The sequence below is a fragment of the Salmo salar genome, chromosome 10, assembly GCF_965601325.2.
Source record: "Salmo salar chromosome 10, fSalSal1, whole genome shotgun sequence".
NCBI classification, from domain to species: Eukaryota; Metazoa; Chordata; class Actinopteri; order Salmoniformes; family Salmonidae; genus Salmo; species Salmo salar.
The window spans coordinates 40,066,527-40,086,573 of NC_138300.1; the positions used below are offsets into that span (position 1 = coordinate 40,066,527).

Sequence of the window (20,047 nt, forward strand, 5' to 3'; positions counted from 1 at the left end):
GAAGGGGGTAAGGCTGGGAGGGTGAGGAGGGAAGGCTGGGTGTCATGGAAACAACCTCCTGGGGGACATTCCATTCCGTTGTTCATCTATCCTCGCCCTGACCTAAAAAACACTATCTGACTAACTGACTCACTAAACCAGTTCCGATCGATACAAGCCCAGCTAGCTGCCGGTTTTAGACCAGTACCAATCATTATCAGGCCACTCCACTGGTTTAAATGGGTTGTAATATAACGGCCTCTCTCTACTGCCCACTGGGCACAGACTTCAGTTCAACGTCTAGTTTTGATATACATTTAGTTGAGTTGTCAACTAACATGAATTCAACGTGAAATCAACAAAAAATGTCACCATGTCATTGGATTTCAGTTAAATGTTGAGGGAAAAGAGGACACAATTCCCTTAAATTGATAACTTTTTTCTAATCCAATCAGTTTTCCACATTGATTCAACTACATCACATTAGATTTTTTGGTTGAAATGACATGGAAACAACATTGATTCAAGCAGTCTTGCCCAGTGGGTGGTGTCCAGTGCTGATCTCTACTCAGACCTTCTGACATCTGACCTTTCGAATGCCCTGGAAACCTCTCTTTGAGGTTTGTCGAACACTGAAATCTGAACTAAAGACCTCGGTTTAAAAGCTGGCAGTGTTTTTATATACTTTTAATTTTATTTTGAATCCTGCGGCTCTGTTGGGCTAAGTTTCTGTGAGCGCTGCTATCTGTCCCGGGATCCTGCCCGAGTCCATATAGGGGGAGAGACGCGAAAGCCCAGCTAGCATAGCTGGCTCGGCGGCCTCAAATGGAAGCCGCTATTGAACGTTTCCAACGTTGCAGGAGCTGTGTTTACTTTGCTTTGTTCCGGGACAATGTGGACCGCGTTGACTTTCAATGTAGCAACTGCTTGCTTGCGGAGGACTACAGGAGCAAAGTAGCTACTCTTAGCAAGCAAGTAGCAAACCTACATAGCTACTGGGGAACCCACGCCCACCTACTTTTTATTTTTCTTCCACCCCAGTAGCCGGACGCCGCTCTGGTCTGGTGGAAGTTTTGCTCTCCACAGCCGACTGGCCGGTGCTAGGCAGGGTTCCATCCTTGAAGGGGTCCCACCTTCCCTGGAGAACGGAGCTGATCTCGACTCAACCAACCAGCCATGGAGGTACGTCACTCGCCGTGGAAGTCGAAGAAAGCGTCCTCTGGCAACGGGGGTCTCCATGGAGATGTTGAGCCTGGAACTGACACAGACCAGGAACAGCTTTGCCTCTCTGGATCCACAGGTTCCGGCGCCTTCGTCCTTGGTGGCTTCCCAATCAAGATCGGATCCGGAGGTACCTGCGTCTTCGTCCTCGGCTCTGTCTTCCTCTCCGTTGGCTTCTACCTCGGCTTCAAATCCTCAGAGCTCCCAGCCTCACCAGACAGTGAGGCTGCCTGAGAGACCGGCCCATTCAACATCACCAGCTGTCATCATAGGCAGCTCTGTGGTGAGAAACATCTCGGTCCCCAAGGCAAAAACCCTGTGTTACCCAGGAGCACAAGTACAGGACATAACAAGGCTGCTTCCGACTGTTCTACCACAGATGCCGGGAGCTGACACTGTCGTAGTCCATGTGGGGTCAAACGACATCAGGAGGGCTAGCTCGGAACATTTGAAAATGTATTTTATAGAACTGATTTTAGCATTAAAAGACTACAAAAAACGGACAATAATTTCAGGTCCAGTACCATCGTGGGGCTGCGGGTGTGAAAGATTCAGCAGACTGCTGGCATTACACATCTGGTTAAAAGACTACTGTAGCTCTGCTGGAGTCACTTTTATTGATAACTTTGACACCTTCTGGAAACAGAAGATACTCTACAGGAATGACGGAGTCCATCCAAATCATCTTGGCTCCTGCATTTCAAAGCTGCGTTGAAACAATGACTGGTAAATAATCCAAGACCAACTCAGTTAATCCCTACCATTGTGACAATGAGTCGTCATAATGCTGCATCAAATGTACATGATCTTAGGGGCATTTGGCAAACACAATGTAAGTAATTTCATTTATGTACCCCTAATTGCACCGAATACATCTGTTTATCCTACAGCTATTGTAAGCAGTAATCATGAGCCTATAAACCAGAGTTACACTGTTAGCACTGAGGCGGTGTGCAATAGTAGGAAGACCACTTTATGCAGCTCACCCTGCACTATCAACTCCCATGTAAATAACATGAGTAAGTCTACCTCTGATAAGCTTCCCAGTAAAGCATTAAAAACAATCAAGCAACCCAGAAAAGTGCTAAAAATAGCCCATATTAACATATGTAGCCTAAGAAACAAGGTCCATGAAGTCAATAACTTGCTTGTAACAGATGACATTCATATTCTGACTATCTCTAAACTCACTTAGATAATACCTTTGATGATACAGTGGTAGCAATACATGGTTATAACATCTACCGAAAAGACAGAAATGCCAACGGAGGTGGTGTTGCTGTCTATATTCAGAACCACAATCCTGTAAAGCTTAGAGAGGATCTAATGTTAAATACTGTTGAAGTAATATGGCTACAGGTTCATCTGCCTCACCTAAAGCCCGTTCTTGTGGGAAGGTGCTAAAGACCACCAGGTGCTAACAGTCAGTATCTGGATAACATGTGTGAAATGCTTGATAATGTATGTGATATCAACAGAGAAGTATATTTTCTGGGTGATTTAAATATTGACTGGCTATCACCAAGCTGCCCACTCAGGAAAAAACTTCAAACTGTTACCAGTGCCTGCAACCTGGATCAGATTGTCAGTCAACCTACCAGGGTAGTTACAAACAGCACAGGAATTAAATCATCAACATGTTTTGATCACATTTTTACTAACGCTGCAGATATTTGCTTCAAAGCAGTATCCAAATCCATAGGATGTAGCGATCACAATATAATAGCCATATCTAGGAAAACCATAGTTCCAAAGGCTGGGCCTAATATAGTGTATAAGAGGTCATTCAGGAAGTTTTGTAGTGATTCATATGTTGATGATGTAAAGAATATTTGCTGGTCTGTGGTGTGTAATGAGGAGCAACCAGACGCTGCACTTGGGATCTCAATGGGATCTCAATCCCATTGAGATCTGGGACCTGTTGGATCGGAGGGTGAGGGCTAGGGCCATTCCCCCCAGAAATGTCAGGGAACGTGCAGGTGCCTTGGGGGAAGAGTATGGTAACATCTCACAGCAAGAACTGGTAAATCTGGTGCACAGGAGATGCACAGTAGTACTTAATGCAGCTGGTGGCCACACCAGACACTGACTGTTCCTTTTGATTTTGACCCCCCTTTGTTCAGGGACACAGTTTTCCATTTCTGTTAATCACATGTCTGTGGAACTTGTTCAGTTTGTCTCAGTTGTTGAATCTTGTTATGTTCATACAAATATTTACACATGTTAAGTTTGCTGAAAATAAATGCAGTTGACAGTCTGAGGACATTCCTTTTTTTGCTGAGTTTATAATCTAGTTAGTTCCCCAGGGTAGCTGTTTAGGCCCCTTGCTTTTTTCAATTTTTACTAACGCCATGCCACTGACTTTGAGTAAAGCCAGAGTTTCTATGTATGCGGATCACTCAACACTATACAGGTCAGCTACTACAATGACTGAAATGACTGCAACACTTAACAAAGAGCTGCAGTTAGTTTCAGAGTGGGTGGCAAGGAATAAGTTAGTCCTAAATATTTCTAAAACTAAAGCATTGTATTTGAAACAAAACACTCACTAAACCCTAAACCTCAACTAAGTCTTGTAATAAAGTATGTGGAAATTGAGCAAGTTGAGAAGACTAAACTGCTTGGAGTAACACTAGATTGTAAACTGTCATGGTCAAAACATATTGATGCAGAAGTAGCTAAGATGGGAAGAAGTCTGTCTATAATAAAGCAATGCTCTGCCATCTTAACAACACTATCAACAGGGCAGGTCATACAGACCCTAGTTTTGTCGCACCTTGACTACTGTTCAGTCGTGTGGTCAGGTGCCACAAAAAGTGACTTAGGAAAATTGCAATTGGCTCAGAACAGGGCAGCACGGCTAGTCCTTGGATGTACACAGAGAGCTAATTTTAATAATACGCATGTCAATCTCTCCTGGCTGAAAGTGGATGAGAGATTGACTTCATCACTACTTTTATTTATGAGAAGTATTGACATGTTGAATGCACCGAGCTGTCTGTCTAAACTACTGGCACACAGCTCGGACTCCAGAAGACATGCCACAACAGGTCTCTTCACAGTCTCCAAGTCCAGAACAGACTATTGGAGGAACACAGTACTACGTAGAACCATGACTACATGGAACTCTATTCCTCGTCAAGTAACTGATGCAAGCAATAAAATTAGATTTAAAAAACAGATAAAGAAAATACCTTATGGAACAGGAGGAACTGTGAAGCAACACAAACATTGGCACAGACACATGCACACACACACACACACACACACACACACACACACACACACACACACACACACACACACATATGATAACGTACGCACTAGACATACACATGGATTTAGTACTGTAGATATGTGGTAGTGGTGGAGTAGGGGCCTGAGGGCACACAGTGTGTTATGAAATCTGTGAATGTATTGTAATGTTTTAAAATGGTACAAACTGCCTTAATTTTGCTGGACCCCAGGAAGAGTTGCTGCTGCTTTGGCAGCAGCTAATGGGGATCCATAATAAATACAAATACAAAAAAAAAACATACTAGTAACTCTATCTACGTCCTAGTAACTCTATCTACATCCTAGTAACGCTATCAATGTCCTAGTAACTCTATCTACGGCCTAGTAACTTTCTCTATGTCCTAGTAACTCTCTCTATGTCCTAGTAACTCTCTCTATGTCCTAGTAACTCTCTGAATGTCCACCTCTCTATGCCTATCTGTGTACCAAACACTACACCGTGGGTGTGTTGCCTCAGAGCCAGCAGCATTGCAGGGAATGCTGCTACAACATCAGAGTCTAGACCCCCCTTACTCAACTGGCGGGCCGGATCCGGACCCAGAACGGGGTCAATACGGACCAGGGCCCCCCCACCCCAAAACAAAATATTGAAAAAATAATATACAATGCATTTGGAAAGTATTCAGAACCCTTTACTTTTTCCAGGCTTATTCTAAAATGGATTAAATAAATGTTTTTCTCCATCAATCTACACACAATACCCCATAATGAAAATTCCTTACAAATAAAAAACATAAATACCTTATTTACATAAGTATTCAGACCCTTTGCTTTGAAACTCGAAAATTGAGCTCAGGTGCATCCTGTTTCCATTGATCATCCTTGAGATGTTTCTACAACTAGATTGGAGTCCACTTGTGGTAATTTCAATTGATTGCACATGATTTGGAAAGGCACACACCTGTCTATATAAGGTCCCATTGACAGTGCATGCCAGAGCAAAAACCAAGCCTTGAGGTCAAAGGAATTGTCGGTAGAGCTCCGAGACAGGATTGTGTCAAGGCACGGATTTGGGGAACAGTACCAGAAATGTCTGCAGCATTGAAGCTCCCCAAGAACACAGTTGCCTCCATCATTCTTAAATGGAAGAAGTTTGGAACCACCAAGACTCTTCCTAGAGCTGGCCCTGGCCAAACTGAGAAATCAGGGGAGACGGGTCTTGGTCAGGGAGGTGACCAAGAACCCAATGGTCACTTTGACAGAGCTCCAGAGTTTCTCTGTGGAGTTTGGACAACCTTCCAGAAGGACAACCATCTCTGCAGCACTCCACCAATCAGACCTTTATGGTAGAGTGGCCAGATGGAAGCCACTCCTCAGTAAAAGGCACATGACAGCCTGCATGGAGTTAGCCAAAAAGCACTTAAAGACTCTCAGACCATGAGAAACAAGATTCTCTGGTCTGATGAAACCAAGATTGATCTCGTTGGCCTGAATGCCAAGCGTCACGTCTGGAGGAAACCTGGCACCATACCTACGGTGAAGCATGGTGGTGGCAGCATCATGCAGTGGTATATTTTTCAGCAGCAGGGACTGGGAGACTAGTCAGGATCAAGGGAAATATTATTATTATGTTACCTTTATTTAACTAGGCAAGTCAGTTAAGAACAAATTCTTATTTACAATGATGGCCTACCGGGGAACAGTGGGTTAACTGCCTTGTTCAGGGCCAGAACGACAGATTTTTACCTTGTCAGCACGGGGATTCAATCCAGCAACCTTTCAGTTACTGCTGGCCCAATGCTCTAACAACTAGGCTACCTGCCGCCCCAAGATGAACAGAGCGAAGTACAGAGAGAACCTTGGTGAAACCTGCTCCAGAGCTCTCAGGACCTCAGATTGGGGTGAAAGTTCACCTTCCAACAGGACAATGACCCTAAGCACACAGCCAGTATAAACATCTTTGGAGAGACCTGAAAATAGCTGTGCAGCGACGCTCCCCATCCAACCTGAGAGAGCTTGAGAGGATCTGCAAAGAAAAATGTGAGAAACTCCCCAAATACAGGTGTGCCAAGCTTGTAGTATCACACCAAAGAAGACTTGAGGTTGTAATTGCTGCCAAAGGTGCTTCAACAAAGTACTGAGTAAAGGGTCTAAATACTTATGTAAATGTGATATTTCAGTTTTGCTTTTTAAGATATTTGCAAAAAAATCTAAAACCTGTTTTTGCTTTGTCATTATGGGGTATTGTGTGTAGATTGGTGAGGAAAACAAACAATTTAATACATTTTAGAATAAGGCTGTAACGTAACAAAATGTGGAAAAAGTCAAGGGGTCTGAATACTTTCCGAATGCACTGTATACATTTTTGGAATAATGCGTAAAATTGCAGGAGATTAGCTTTAAAACAGCAAAACAAATCTCTGCCCCATGCAAAATTTGTAGAATTGCAGGAAATTTGCTTTAAAACTGCAACATTTTTTATCCGCCAGCAAGGGGTGTGAATACATGGGGTCGCATGGGTTGTAAGATGGGTGTTTGTTACTACGCCGATAAATTACATTATCCATCCGGACGTTTGCCAGCCAGGAAATTTGTGTGATCGGACCTTCTCAAATTGTACTTGAGTACACCTGGTCTAGACCATCTAATATCCCTGTGTAAACCAGACTACTAGCCTCCCACTGGGCACAACACGTAAATTCAACGTGGAGAATTGGGTACGGTTCTTATAGTGGATATTATGTTGAAGATCTGACGTTGTTTTAGGGCTGGGCGATATGGCCAAAATATCATATCATGGTATTTTTCTACTTTTTGACGGTATGACGGTATTTGACGGTATTTTATATTTTTGATTAATAAAAGTTCTACATTTGCTTTATGAGTAGTGCGTGACCCTAGGGTGGCAATACATACATTCTAAATTATTTCAAGGGGTCTTTCTCCTTTCTCATTGTTTTATTGTTCAATTCAACTTCAACCAAAAATAATTTCCTGCATTTCCATCAATTTCTGCATTTCCTGCACTCATTTGAGATCATTTCCACACTGCCACGATATGGGAAAAAAAACTAGACCTTATTTTTGACCAAATGTTGCAATTGCGATTTAGGTCAAAACACTTGGTGAACTTTTAGAATCATGGAAATATAATGTTTATTCTTATTCTATAGTTAGAATATAAATAATAGTGGGCACTTTGAATACAGTGTTGTTTGACATGACAACGAATGAAAATGCCATGGATGAGTTATTGTGACAGGTCAGAAACCAAAGTGATGTTCAGTGTTTCCTAGGGGACCCTATAATCTTTGGCTACATTAAATCTTTATTCATGTAGCCAACGTATTCATGCTTCACCTATTCCTCTTTGATTTAGAAGATACTGTTGCACAAACAACATGCTGATTTAGGTCTCCACCAGCACTGGTATCGGGCTGTATTAGCTAGCTACTTTCGCTCTGACTCACTACTTTTATTAACTAGTTACCTAGCCAAGCTAACTAGCGATGTGCATTAGTGGCTAACACGATTTAGCTTAACTTGCTAAGAAAATACAAACTAGCTATTTGCAGATGTAAGAAATACAAACGAATATTGTAATTATAGAACGCTTGTGGATTTATATTTAGATCAAAGTGGAAACAACATTGTTGTCATCAACATTGACTATATAGACTGAACGAAAGTGTCTCGTGGTCAAGCATCGACAAATGCGCTCCTTGAGTGACAGGGTGGGACTAGGTCTGTGTGGAAAGCAGTGTGGAGAGAGAGAGACCTGTGACCTGTTGCCACAAGAAAAGGTCAACCAGTGAAGAACGAACACCACTGTAAATACAACCCATATTTATGCTTATTTATTTTCCCTTTTGTACTTTAACCATTTCCACATCGTTACAACACTGTATATATACATAATATGACATTTGTAATGTCTTTATTCTATTGAAACTTCTGTGAGTGTAATGTTTACTGTTCATTTTTATTGTTTATTTCACTTTTGTATATTATCTACTCCACTTGCTTTGGCAATGTAAACATATGTTTCCCATGCCAATAAAGCCCCGTTGAATTGAATTGAATTGAATTGAATTGAGAGAGCAGAGAGGGATGACTCAAGTAGCGGAGTAAACTATACAAATGGACATTATGTCACAACGTCAACGGAAGGTGGCGCCTCTCCCCGTTCAGGCGGCGCTCGGCGGTCGTCGTCGCCGGCCTACTAGCTGCCACCGATCCCCTTTTCATTTTCATTTGGTGATGTCTGTTTTGTGTTAGCACCTGTTTTGAGTTAGTTCGTTAGTGGGGGTATTTAGTCTGTCTTTCTAGGTTTGGGGTTGTGCGGGATTGTTTGTGGTTGTGAGGTTTGGGGGATTGGTTTTCTCTGCCTTGTTTATTCATAAGTACGGGTTTCCCTGGGCTGTGTCCCGACTTTGTTTGGGTGTATTTTGCCTATTTTGGATTCCTTGTTCCTTGCCTTGTGTTCTGAATTTTTTTGGACTGGATATCTATTAAACGTGTTTCACGTACCTTTGGTCTCCTGCGCCTGACTTCACCCCTCCTGCATTTCAGAGTATCTTGACACATTACACATGGTGTATCACATTTAACAAACCAAACATTCAACTACTGTTATAGAAGGTAAAGTAAAAACCCAAACCGGTCCGTGCATCAATGCCGGTATATAGTCAAACACGGTATACCGCCCTGCCCTACGTTGTTTCAAAGGTACAAATTCAACATATTTTATGCAAGGTTTGTCTATTTTGAAAGTTGGTTACCATGATGACATAATCCTGTGGTTGAAATTTTATCCTCTTAACAATAGTTTACGCTAATGATTTTTTTCTAATTCAATGTATTTTCCGGGTAGATTCCACATCACAATATGTTGACAAATTAAGTGAAACAACATTGATTTAATCAGTTTGTGCCCAATGGGCTACATCTAGCTCAGTTCATGTGAAATATTTTGAATATTGGAGATTGAAATAGAATGAATAGAGCTGACAGGATTCTTTATTCTATCTGACAGACAATAATATCAGTTATATATCACAATACATTTCTATTTGAATGTTTGCTAACATTACATCCTCTCAAACAGGCCCAAATGTGACCATGGAGCAATAATTCTACTTCCTGTCATGGAATGGTGCTTCTCTCTTTCCGACCACAGGAGGGGGCCAGTGAGGCGGTCATCTGCTGTCTACACTATAGAGGCAGAAACAGACAAGAGGGCTGAAATGAAGGAAAGGGCAGATGAGGGACAGAGGAAAGACAGATGGAGAGTGAGACCAAGGAATAAAGGGAGGATCAGAGCAAAGGAGCAGTGGAGAGGAATTGACTGGGATGGAGAGGGAGGAAGACAAATAGACAGGGAATGAAAGAGTGAAAATATGGATTGATAGTGGTGGGTAGTGTAATTAATTGTTTGTGTGTGTGTGTGTGTGTGTGTGTGTGTGTGTGCTCCTGTCTCCTATCACCCGTGGTGATGTCAGCCTGTGATAGCGGGCACTGGTGGTTGGCATAGCGTGTGTGAGGCATGTAGCATGTGCCAGCATCTCTGCAGGGTGATAATAGAGACCGTTTGTCACTTGGTGGACTCACACATACACACACCCTGAATGCAGCCTGTAGCCTGAGGCACAGTGTTTGACTGGTATTAACCCCAGAGCAGAGCCTCTACCGGGGGATTAATAGTACTGATTATGCCCTTGTGAAGGAAGAGCAAACCCACTGAACTCTCTCACTTTCTATCCCTCTCTCTCTCTTCACTTTTCCCCATCCTTTAACCATGCTCTCTTTTCCCCTTGAAATGTATAATTGATATTTTTGATTCATCTCTCCATTTCAACCAAAAATTGAAAAGTTAAAGAATAGGAATAAATCAAATCAAACTTTAAATGCACTTTAATACAGTTTGGTTTGATTTAATCATATTCTTTAACTTTTCTTTTTGCTTGAGATGGAGACTTGAATCCAACATATTTTTTATTAACTTGTAGATATTTTTATACTTATTTTCAGTTTCATTTATGATACATTTATGAAGGTCATACCATTATTTTTCAGTAAACACGTAGTTGCTAAACATAGTGTGTGACTTTGGGCTTTGCCTCAAGAGCCCTAGTGTTATATTATGGCAGAACAGTTCATTTTTGTTAATTTATTAAAAATAAATAACTGATATGACATTTACATAAGTATTCAGACCCTTTACTCAGTACTTTGTTGAAACACCTTTAGCAGCGATTACAGCATTGAGTCTTGTTGGGTATGATGCTACACGCTTGGCAACACCTGTATTTGAGGAGTTTCTCCCATTCTTCTCTGCAGATCCTCTCAAGCTCTCTCAGGTTAGATGGGGACCGTTGCTGCAAAGCTATTTTCAGGTCTCCAGAGATGTTAGATCGGGTTCAAGTCCGAGTTCTGGTTGGGCCACTCAAGGACATTCAGAGACTTGTCCCGAAGCAACTCCTGTATTATCTTGGCTGTGTGTTTAGGGTCGTTGTCCTGCTGGAAGGTGAAACTTCTCCCCAGTCTGAGGTCTTGAGCGCTTTGGAGCAGGTTTTCATCAAGGATCTCTCTGTACTTTCCTCCGTTCATCTTTGCCTCGATCCTGACTAGTCTCCCAGTCCCTGCCGCTGAAAAACCAACCATGATAAAGGGTTAAACATAGGTTTTAAATCAACTTGTGAATTGTATTGAATATAGCTATGTTCCCCCTTTGTATCTTAATGTCCAGTGTAGGAAATCCTCACTGGTACCCTAGTTTATAGAAAAAAACAAAATCTCTACCCGAAAAGGATGAGCCACCTCTCTGAATCTGGTTCCTTTCTAGGTTCCTTCCTTCTAGGGAACTTTTCCAGGCTACTCTGCTTCTGCCTCTGCATTGCATGCTCTTTGGCATTTAGGCCGGATAACTTTAAGCACTTTGTGACAACTGCTGAAGTAAAAAGGGCTTTATAAAATACATTTGATTGATTGATTGATTGATAGATTGATTGATGTATCTGCCTTTGTTGTAATCCAGGGGTTGCAGAAGCCGTGTCTGGAGGAGATCAAACACGCCAGGAACGCCATCTTCAGCCCCTCCATGTTTGGCTCTTCCCTGGAGGAAGTGATGTCACTGCAGAAGGAGCGTTACCCCGACAGCCAGCTGCCCTGGGTCCAGACACGCCTCTCTGAGGAGGTCCTGGGTCTTAATGGAGACCAAATAGAGGGCATCTTCAGGTCAGTACCTACCTCTCACTCACTAACACTAGGGAGAGAGGTAGGGAGGGCGAGAGGGAGGGAGGGAGAGAGGGAGGGAGAGAGGTAGGGAGGGCGAGAGGGAGGAGTGGAAGTGGGGTAAAGGGAAGGAGGGACATGCCTGTCAGTGAAGGTCCTGGGCCCAGATTCACAAAACACTTCTTACACAAAAACTTAAGAAGCTTCTTAAGAAAAAAAAGAAGAAGTTCATAAGATAGTTCGTAAGTGCAATTCCTCAACAATATCTTAAGATGTAATGATTTTCTTACAAACTTCTCAAATATCTTCTTGTTGTTAGGCAACCATTTTAGCTAGCTATCTAGCTAGCAATGGCAATCATGTTAGCATATTTCATACTGATTCTGTTCTAAACATTTTCTTGGGTTTAAAATAATCAATACTGAAACTTTCAGATGATGTTTGTGAGTGAATTAACATGTTCAATTGCTTTCATGAGCTTTTTCTCTCACTGCCCAGAGTTTAAGACAATGGTTTAGCAATCTTGGAATTAAGATCATTTCCAACAACTTTATTTTCAAGAATCTAATTTCTTCTTAACTTTTTGCTTAAGGAGAAACAGAAGAAATAGCGCAAGAACATTTCCAATAACCTTTTTGAGGAATAGCAACTTTGCTTATCAAACATTTTGTTACACCCGCAATAACATCTGCTAAACACGTGTATATGACCAATAAAATAGTTAAGGAAATAATTCAGTTAAGAAGAAATGTCTTAAGAAGATTTTGTTAATCTGGGCCTTAGTACTTAATGGAGACCAGACAGAGGAAGAGAGATACATGAATGAGCTAAAGGGATTGGTAAAGGGATAAATATGCTGTGAGGAAGGAAGGAGGAGTCTAATGTGTATCTGACCCCTGACCTCACAGGGTTCCAGGTGACATAGATGAGGTCAACGCTCTCAAGCTGCAAGTGGACCAATGGAAGATCCCCACAGACCTGGAGGACCCACACATCCCAGGTAATACACACACCGTACACACACACCGTACACCAGTGATGGCTGGTGGCACTTGAAATGGGGAGTACAGGTACATAGTAATGGCTATGCACCCTATCCTAGCCCCAGGCCCTTCCCCTTCTCTCCGACCCTCTCCTAGCCCCAGGCCCTTCCCCTTCTCTCCGACCCTCTCCTAGCCCCAGGCCCTTCCCCTTCTCTCCGACCCTCTCCTAGCCCCAGGCCCTTCCCCTTCTCTCCGACCCTCTCCTAGCCCCAGGCCCTCCCCCTTCTCTCCGACCCTCCCCTAGCCCCAGGCCCTTCCCCTTCTCTCCAACCCTCCCCTAGCCCCAGGCCCTCCCCCTTCTCTCTAACCCTCCCCTAGCCCCAGGCCCTCCCCCTTCTCTCTAACCCTCCCCTAGCCCCAGGCCCTTCCCCTTCTCTCTAACCCTCCCCTAACCCCAGGCCCTCCCCCTTCTCTCTAACCCTCCCCTAGCCCCAGGCCCTCCCCCTTCTCTCCAACCCTCCCCTAGCCCTAGGCCCTCCCCCTTCTCTCTAACCCTCCCCTAACCCCAGGCCCTCCCCCTTCTCTCTAACCCTCCCCTAGCCCCAGGCCCTCCCCCTTCTCTCCAACCCTCCCCTAGCCCTAGGCCCTCCCCCTTCTCTCTAACCCTCCCCTAGCCCCAGGCCCTCCCCCTTCTCTCTAACCCTCCCCTAGCCCCAGGCCCTCCCCCTTCTCTCTAACCCTCCCCTAACCCCAGGCCCTCCCCCTTCTCTCCAACCCTCCCCTAGCCCCAGGCCCTCCCCCTTCTCTCCAACCCTCCCCTAGCCCCAGGCCCTCCCCCTTCTCTCTAACCCTCCCCTAACCCCAGGCCCTCCCCCTTCTCTCCAACCCTCCCCTAGCCCCAGGCCCTCCCCCTTCTCTCTAACCCTCCCCTAGCCCCAGGCCCTCCCCCTTCTCTCCAACCCTCCCCTAGCCCCAGGCCCTCCCCCTTCTCTCTAACCCTCCCCTAGCCCCAGGCCCTCCCCCTTCTCTCTAACCCTCCCCTAGCCCCAGGCCCTCCCCCTTCTCTCTAACCCTCCCCTAGCCCCAGGCCCTCCCCCTTCTCTCCAACCCTCCCCTAGCCCCAGGCCCTCCCCCTTCTCTCTAACCCTCCCCTAGCCCCAGGCCCTCCCCCTTCTCTCTAACCCTCCCCTAGCCCCAGGCCCTCCCCCTTCTCTCTAACCCTCCCCTAGCCCCAGGCCCTCCCCCTTCTCTCCAACCCTCCCCTAGCCCCAGGCCCTCCCCCTTCTCTCTAACCCTCCCCTAGCCCCAGGCCCTCCCCCTTCTCTCTAACCCTCCCCTAGCCCCAGGCCCTCCCCCTTCTCTCCAACCCTCCCCTAGCCCCAGGCCCTCTGCTGTGCTCTAATTCTCTCTGAATATTAATAGCCCCAACACCAAAGCATGTTAGGAGCTGCAGCAGCAAGTCAACATGATTGGATGACCCACCCCCCGCACACACACACACACATTCCCCCCACCACACACTGACACGCTGCTAAACTACTGCAATTTTTATAAATAACAATAAAATTGATTTCATAGCAGAAAAGAAGGAGCAATCCTGGCAGAGGTCATCATCAGTCACAACTCTATTACCAACACAGATATGGATGAGCACACACTCACACAGAGAAGTGCGATGGTGTTCTTTTGGTCTGTTCTGTGTGTGATTAAGGCATTAGTGTCCGTGTGTAGAGGGGGGCTGTGTGTCTGACCAGTCAACTGTTTCTGTCTCTTGATTGGACTGTCAATGAATTTGTAAAAAAATGACTTACACTGTACAGATAGCTAGAGCCCAAAAATAACTATTTCTCACCGTCTCCCTTTTCCAATTCTACTCTCTCCCCCCTCTCTGCTCCCCTTATTCCCACCCCACCCCCCACAACCCAACCAGCCTCTCTGTTGAAGTTGTGGTACAGGGAGTTGGAGGAGCCGTTGATTCCTCATGAGTTCTATGAGGAGTGTATCACTCACTATGATGACCCTGAGGCTGCAGTCAACGTAGTGATGGGCCTTCCTCACATCAACAAACTGGTGCTCTGCTACCTCATACGCTTTCTACAGGTAACACACATCCTCTGTTCCAAATACACACTATCAACTTCAACATCACCCACTTCCTATAGGTAGCAAACACACACACAATCAAACACCCATCGTCATCTCTTTCTCCCTCCAGGTGTTTGGCCAGCCAACCAACGTGGTGATCACTAAGATGGATGTGAACAACCTGGCTATGGTGATGGCCCCTAACTGCCTGCGTTGCCAGTCAGACGACCCACGCATCATCTTTGAGAACACACGCAAAGAGATGTCCTTCATCCGCGTGCTCATCCAGCGCCTCGACACTAGCTTCATGGACAGACTGCTATAGCCCCCCAAACCCTGCTCCATCACCCCAGGCCAACGACACAGGACCCCCACCTCCCTGCTATAGCCCCCCAAACCCTGCTCCATCACCCCAACCAACGACACAGGACCCCCACCTCCCTGCTATAGCCCCCCCAAACCCTGCTCCATCACCCCAGGCCAACGACACAGGACCCCCACCTCCCTGCTATAGCCCCCAAAAACCCTGCTCCATCACCCCAGGCCAACGACACAGGACCCCCCCCCCCCTGCTATAGCCCCTCCAAACCCTGCTCCTACCCCAGGCCAACGACACAGGACCCCCACCTCCCTGCTGGTAGCCTAGTGGTTAGAGCGTTGGGCTAGTAACCGAAAGGTTGCAAGTTCGAATCCCCAAGCTGACAAGGTACAAATCTGTCGTTCTGCCACTGAACAAGGCAGTTAACCCACTGTTCCTAGGCCGTCATTGAAAATAAGAAATTGTTCTTACCTGACTTGCCTAGTTAAATAAAGGTAAAATAAAATAAAATAGCCCCCCAAACCCTGCTCCTGTGCCCCAGGGCAATGACACGGGACCCCCACCTCCCTGCTATAGCCCCCCAAACCCTGCTCCTGTACCCCAGATCAACATCATCGGACCCCACCCCCCTTCCCTGCTATAGCCCACTTTTAACTTCTCAACCAGAAACAACCACACAGGACACTCCCCAACTTCGACTGTACCCCTAAATCTCCCAAGTCCCAACCTGCCCCCCAGACCCTGGTCTAGCCCCCCAACAATAACTGTACCCCCAACCAACTAGTTGGGACACCCCCCAACTACTGCCCACTAAACCCAGCTATAACCTCCCAACTCCAACTACTGCCCACTAAACCCAGCTATAACCTCCCAACTTCAACTACTGCCCACTAAACCCAGCTATAACCTCCCAACTTCAACTACTGCCCACTAAACCCAGCTATAACCTCCCAACTTCAACTACTGCCCACTAAACCCAGCTATAACCTCCCAACTTCAACTACTGCCCACTAAACCCAGCTATAACCTCCCAACTTCAACTACTGCCCACTAAACCCAGCTATAACCCCCCCCACGCCCACTCCCGCAACCTCCCACTCCGCGCCCACTAAACCCAGCTATAACCTCCCAACTTCAACTACTGCCCACTAAACCCAGCTATAACCTCCCAACTTCAACTACTGCCCACTAAACCCAGCTATAACCTCCCAACTTCAACTACTGCCCACTAAACCCAGCTATAACCTCCCAACTCCAACTACTGCCCACTAAACCCAGCTATAACCTCCCAACTTCAACTACTGCCCACTAAACCCAGCTATAACCTCCCAACTTCAACTACTGCCCGCTAAACCCAGCTATAACCTCCCAACTTCAACTACTGCCCTGCTAAACCCAGCTATAACCTCCCAACTTCAACTACTGCCCACTAAACCCAGCTATAACCTCCCAACTTCAACTACTGCCTGCTAAACCCAGCTATAACCTCCCAACTTCAACTACTGCCCACTAAACCCAGCTATAACCTCCCAACTTCAACTACTGTCCCCCAAACCAGGATGACCCATATCTCCCAGACGGAGTCTCATCCCAGTCTGAGCCTGACCCCTCAACCGCCACTCTACACACAGGGACTTGCATCTCACACACATTGATGTACAGGGTTACACACACACTCACTCACATAGACATAGACATACTCTCACATGTACATTTACTGACACACACACACATACTCTCACTTCTACAGTACACATCCATATACACAAGGGCAATGCTTAGAGTGACAAATGGCTGACCAACACAGTACAAGATCAATGGGATCAACCTATATCATTATTGAGATATACTCAGTCTACATTGTCATAAATACACACAATGTCGAACGCACACACACACACACAGCTGTTTGACTCCCTACCCACCCAAACGGCTATCACTGTCCGACATGTTTTGGTGCTGTCCACTCCCCAGTCCCCGCCTCTCTCCCAATGCAAACCAATCACGTCTGCTTCCCCCTTCCTGATTCCCTGTGAGTTCTCAAATGAGGGCGTCAGTCCACCTATCAGCTCCAAGCCTAGAGCTACAGTCAAACTGCCATGAAGCCCCGTTTATCTGTCTGCACTGTTGTCACCAACCAACTGATGTCGATAAAGTTATTTATTTTGTTATTTTGGACGGCGGGGGCTAATCCAGGGCAGGTTTTAGAGGGGATCACCGCAGCACTGCCAATCAACCTTGTCTGTCGCAACAGGAAGGGATGTCAGACACCGTGCCACAGGACTTCCTGTGAGACTTTAGAAATACTGATTTACCCCCTGCACCCCCTACCACTCATCCCCTTGGCCATAGCCACTTCTGCCCCCTTCACCCCTCTGACCCCCCAGACAACCACACAACCTCACCCTCCCCTCACCCCTCTTCACCCCTCCTCACTCATCCCTCTTCACCCCTCTTCAACCCTCTTCACCCCACTTCAACCATCTTCAACCCTCTTCACCCCTCTTCATCCCCCTTCACCCCTCTTCATCCCGCTTCACCCCTCTTCAACGCTTCAACACTTCATTCCTTCACCCCTCTTCAACGCTTCAACACTTCATTCCTCCTCACCCCTCTTCAACCCTCTTCACCCCACTTCAACTCTCTTCACCCCCTTCATCCCTCTTCACCCCTCTTCAACCCTCTCCCCCCACTTCAACTCCCCTTCACCCCACTTCATCCCTCTTCACCCCGCTTCAACCCTCTTCACCCCGCTTCAACCCGCTTCAGCCCTCCTCACCCCTCTTCACCCCTCTTCAACTCTCTTCACCCCTCTTCATCCCTCTTCACCCCTCTTCAACTCTCTTCACCCCTCTTCATCCCTCTTCACCCCTCTTCAACCCTCTTCACCCCTCTTCACCCCTCCTCATCCCTCTTCACCCCTCTTCACCCCTCCTCACCCCTCTTCACCCCTCCTCACCCCTCTTCACCTCTCCTCACCTCTCCTCACCTCTCCTCACCCCTCTTCACCCCTCTTCACCCCTCCTCACCCCGCTTCACCCCTCCTCACCTCTCCTCACCCCTCTTCATCCCTCTTCACCTACCCCCCAACACATCCTCAAGACTACATACACCTCCATACACTCATACTGACATGATTTCTGAATGTCTAAATTGAGATCCGTCCACCTCTGTCTGTCTTTCTGTCTGTGTGTCTGTCTGTATGTCTTTTACTCTGTCTGTTGTTTACAAATGTACCTGTCTGTCTCCATCCACAGGTAGTCAGAGTACTGTCTGTCTTTTGGACCCGTACAAAAGTATTTTTTCTATTAGCAGATGTGACTTGGTATGGATTATTATTTTTAAAGATATGTGTTTTTTGTTTTATTAATTGATGATTTGTTGAATTTAACAGAGATTTAATGTTTTTTAACCCACTGTTTTATATAATTTAATTTATTTGTATTTATTTCAGCAATATGTCCTTAATGCCTTCTTCTTAGACCGTATACTTTAGGGTTCAAAATCTCTGCGCTTGTCTCCCAAATGGCACCCTATTCCCTTTATAATACACTTATTTTTGTCAAAGATAGTGCACTATATAGGGAATAGGGTGCCTTTTGGGATGCACATTGTCTTTATGTTTCTTTGAATTAATGTGTGTGTACGTGCAGGCATGTATGTGCTTGTGTGTGTTTTCAATATAACAGGGCATATACATCACATGTTCATATGCACATACATGTTGATATGTGACCCTGATATGTACAGTAGGTGTCTCTGTGTGTCTGAGAGTTAAGTCCTGCTGTGTTTTTTAGTTCTGTTCATTTGTGTTGCATTTTTTGGTGACAGGTTTATAGGAATGGATGCTTGTGAACTTCCCATCCCTTGAGACCACACACACACACACACACCATCCTTAGCCTAATTACCATTCTCGCAGAAGGACTCTCATGCTCTTGCATTCACGGAATCTCTCATACACTAACATATTGTGTGTGTGTGTATTTGAAGCCCTCATACACTAAAATATTGTGTGTGTGTGTGTATTTGAAGCCCTCATACACTAACATATTGTGTGTTTGTGTGTGTGTGTACTTGAAGCTTTCACACAATCACATATTGCGTGTGTGTGTATTTGAACCTCTCATACACTCAGGTATTGTGTGTGTGTGTACTTGAAGCTTTCACACAATCACATATTGTGTGTTTGTGTGTATTTGGCGCTCTCACACACTCAAATATTGCGTGTGTGTATTTGTGGTAGAATTATCTTTTCTATGTTAAACTGGGTGTATGTGACAATAAAAAAACATCTCAATCTAAAGAGATAAAGTGGATCAGTGAAGGAGAGAGAGAGAGTTATGTTTCCTCTGTCACCCTACCCCACTGCATCCTGATACACACTCACACACACACACACACTACACAGAACATGACCAACGTGTACATTGGACCACTGTACAGACCAACGTGGAAAATACAACAAGATTGCCATAACAACACAAGTAAATAAAGCATCACACGTACAGTACGTAACTATGGAAACAGCTGTGGAAATAATTGTAACAACAGGGTGTTGTTGTTTTTTGTTAGTATTATTATGTTCTGGGTGTGAGCCAGACAATGATGGTCAAGTTTTTTGATAGAGGTCTCTTTCTCCATCTGTGAATTGGCCTTCTTAGTGTTTCTCTAAAGAACATTTAAACAACAGAAATTTGTGCCATTGTCAACTCTTCCTATGATCAATGGTGCGTCCCAAATGGCACCATATTCCTTATATATAGCACTACTTTTGACATAAACCTGGTGGGCTCTGGTCAAAAGTAGTACATTATATAGGGAGCAGGGTGCCATTTGGGAGGTACACTAAATGTTTCTTTACCAAGACAACTGCAACACTTCTGGCCGCTGATACATTTAGCTCTGTGGAGTTGTTTCCCAAGCAAAGATGCTATAGAAATATAAGATACCATAGACAGGATGATGGTGTAACTAGTCGTGTGTGTGT

At 45.4% G+C, this 20,047-nt stretch overlaps 1 protein-coding gene across 3 annotated transcripts in view; it reads left to right on the forward strand.

Annotated features, from left to right (window-relative positions):
* The window catches only part of LOC106560380 (rho GTPase-activating protein 39), a 189,685-nt gene extending 174,383 nt beyond the window's left edge, over nucleotides 1-15,302 (forward strand). For all 3 annotated transcript variants that reach the window (XM_014123252.3, XM_014123253.3, XM_082957005.1), the window contains 4 exons: nucleotides 11,474-11,673; nucleotides 12,579-12,670; nucleotides 14,584-14,753; nucleotides 14,869-15,302. In XM_014123252.3, the coding sequence (XP_013978727.1) occupies nucleotides 11,474-11,673; nucleotides 12,579-12,670; nucleotides 14,584-14,753; nucleotides 14,869-15,063 (657 nt within the window). In that variant the 3' untranslated portion in view covers nucleotides 15,064-15,302. The remainder of the gene's footprint in view (nucleotides 1-11,473; nucleotides 11,674-12,578; nucleotides 12,671-14,583; nucleotides 14,754-14,868) is intronic.
* Nucleotides 15,303-20,047: the final 4,745 nt, after the last annotated feature.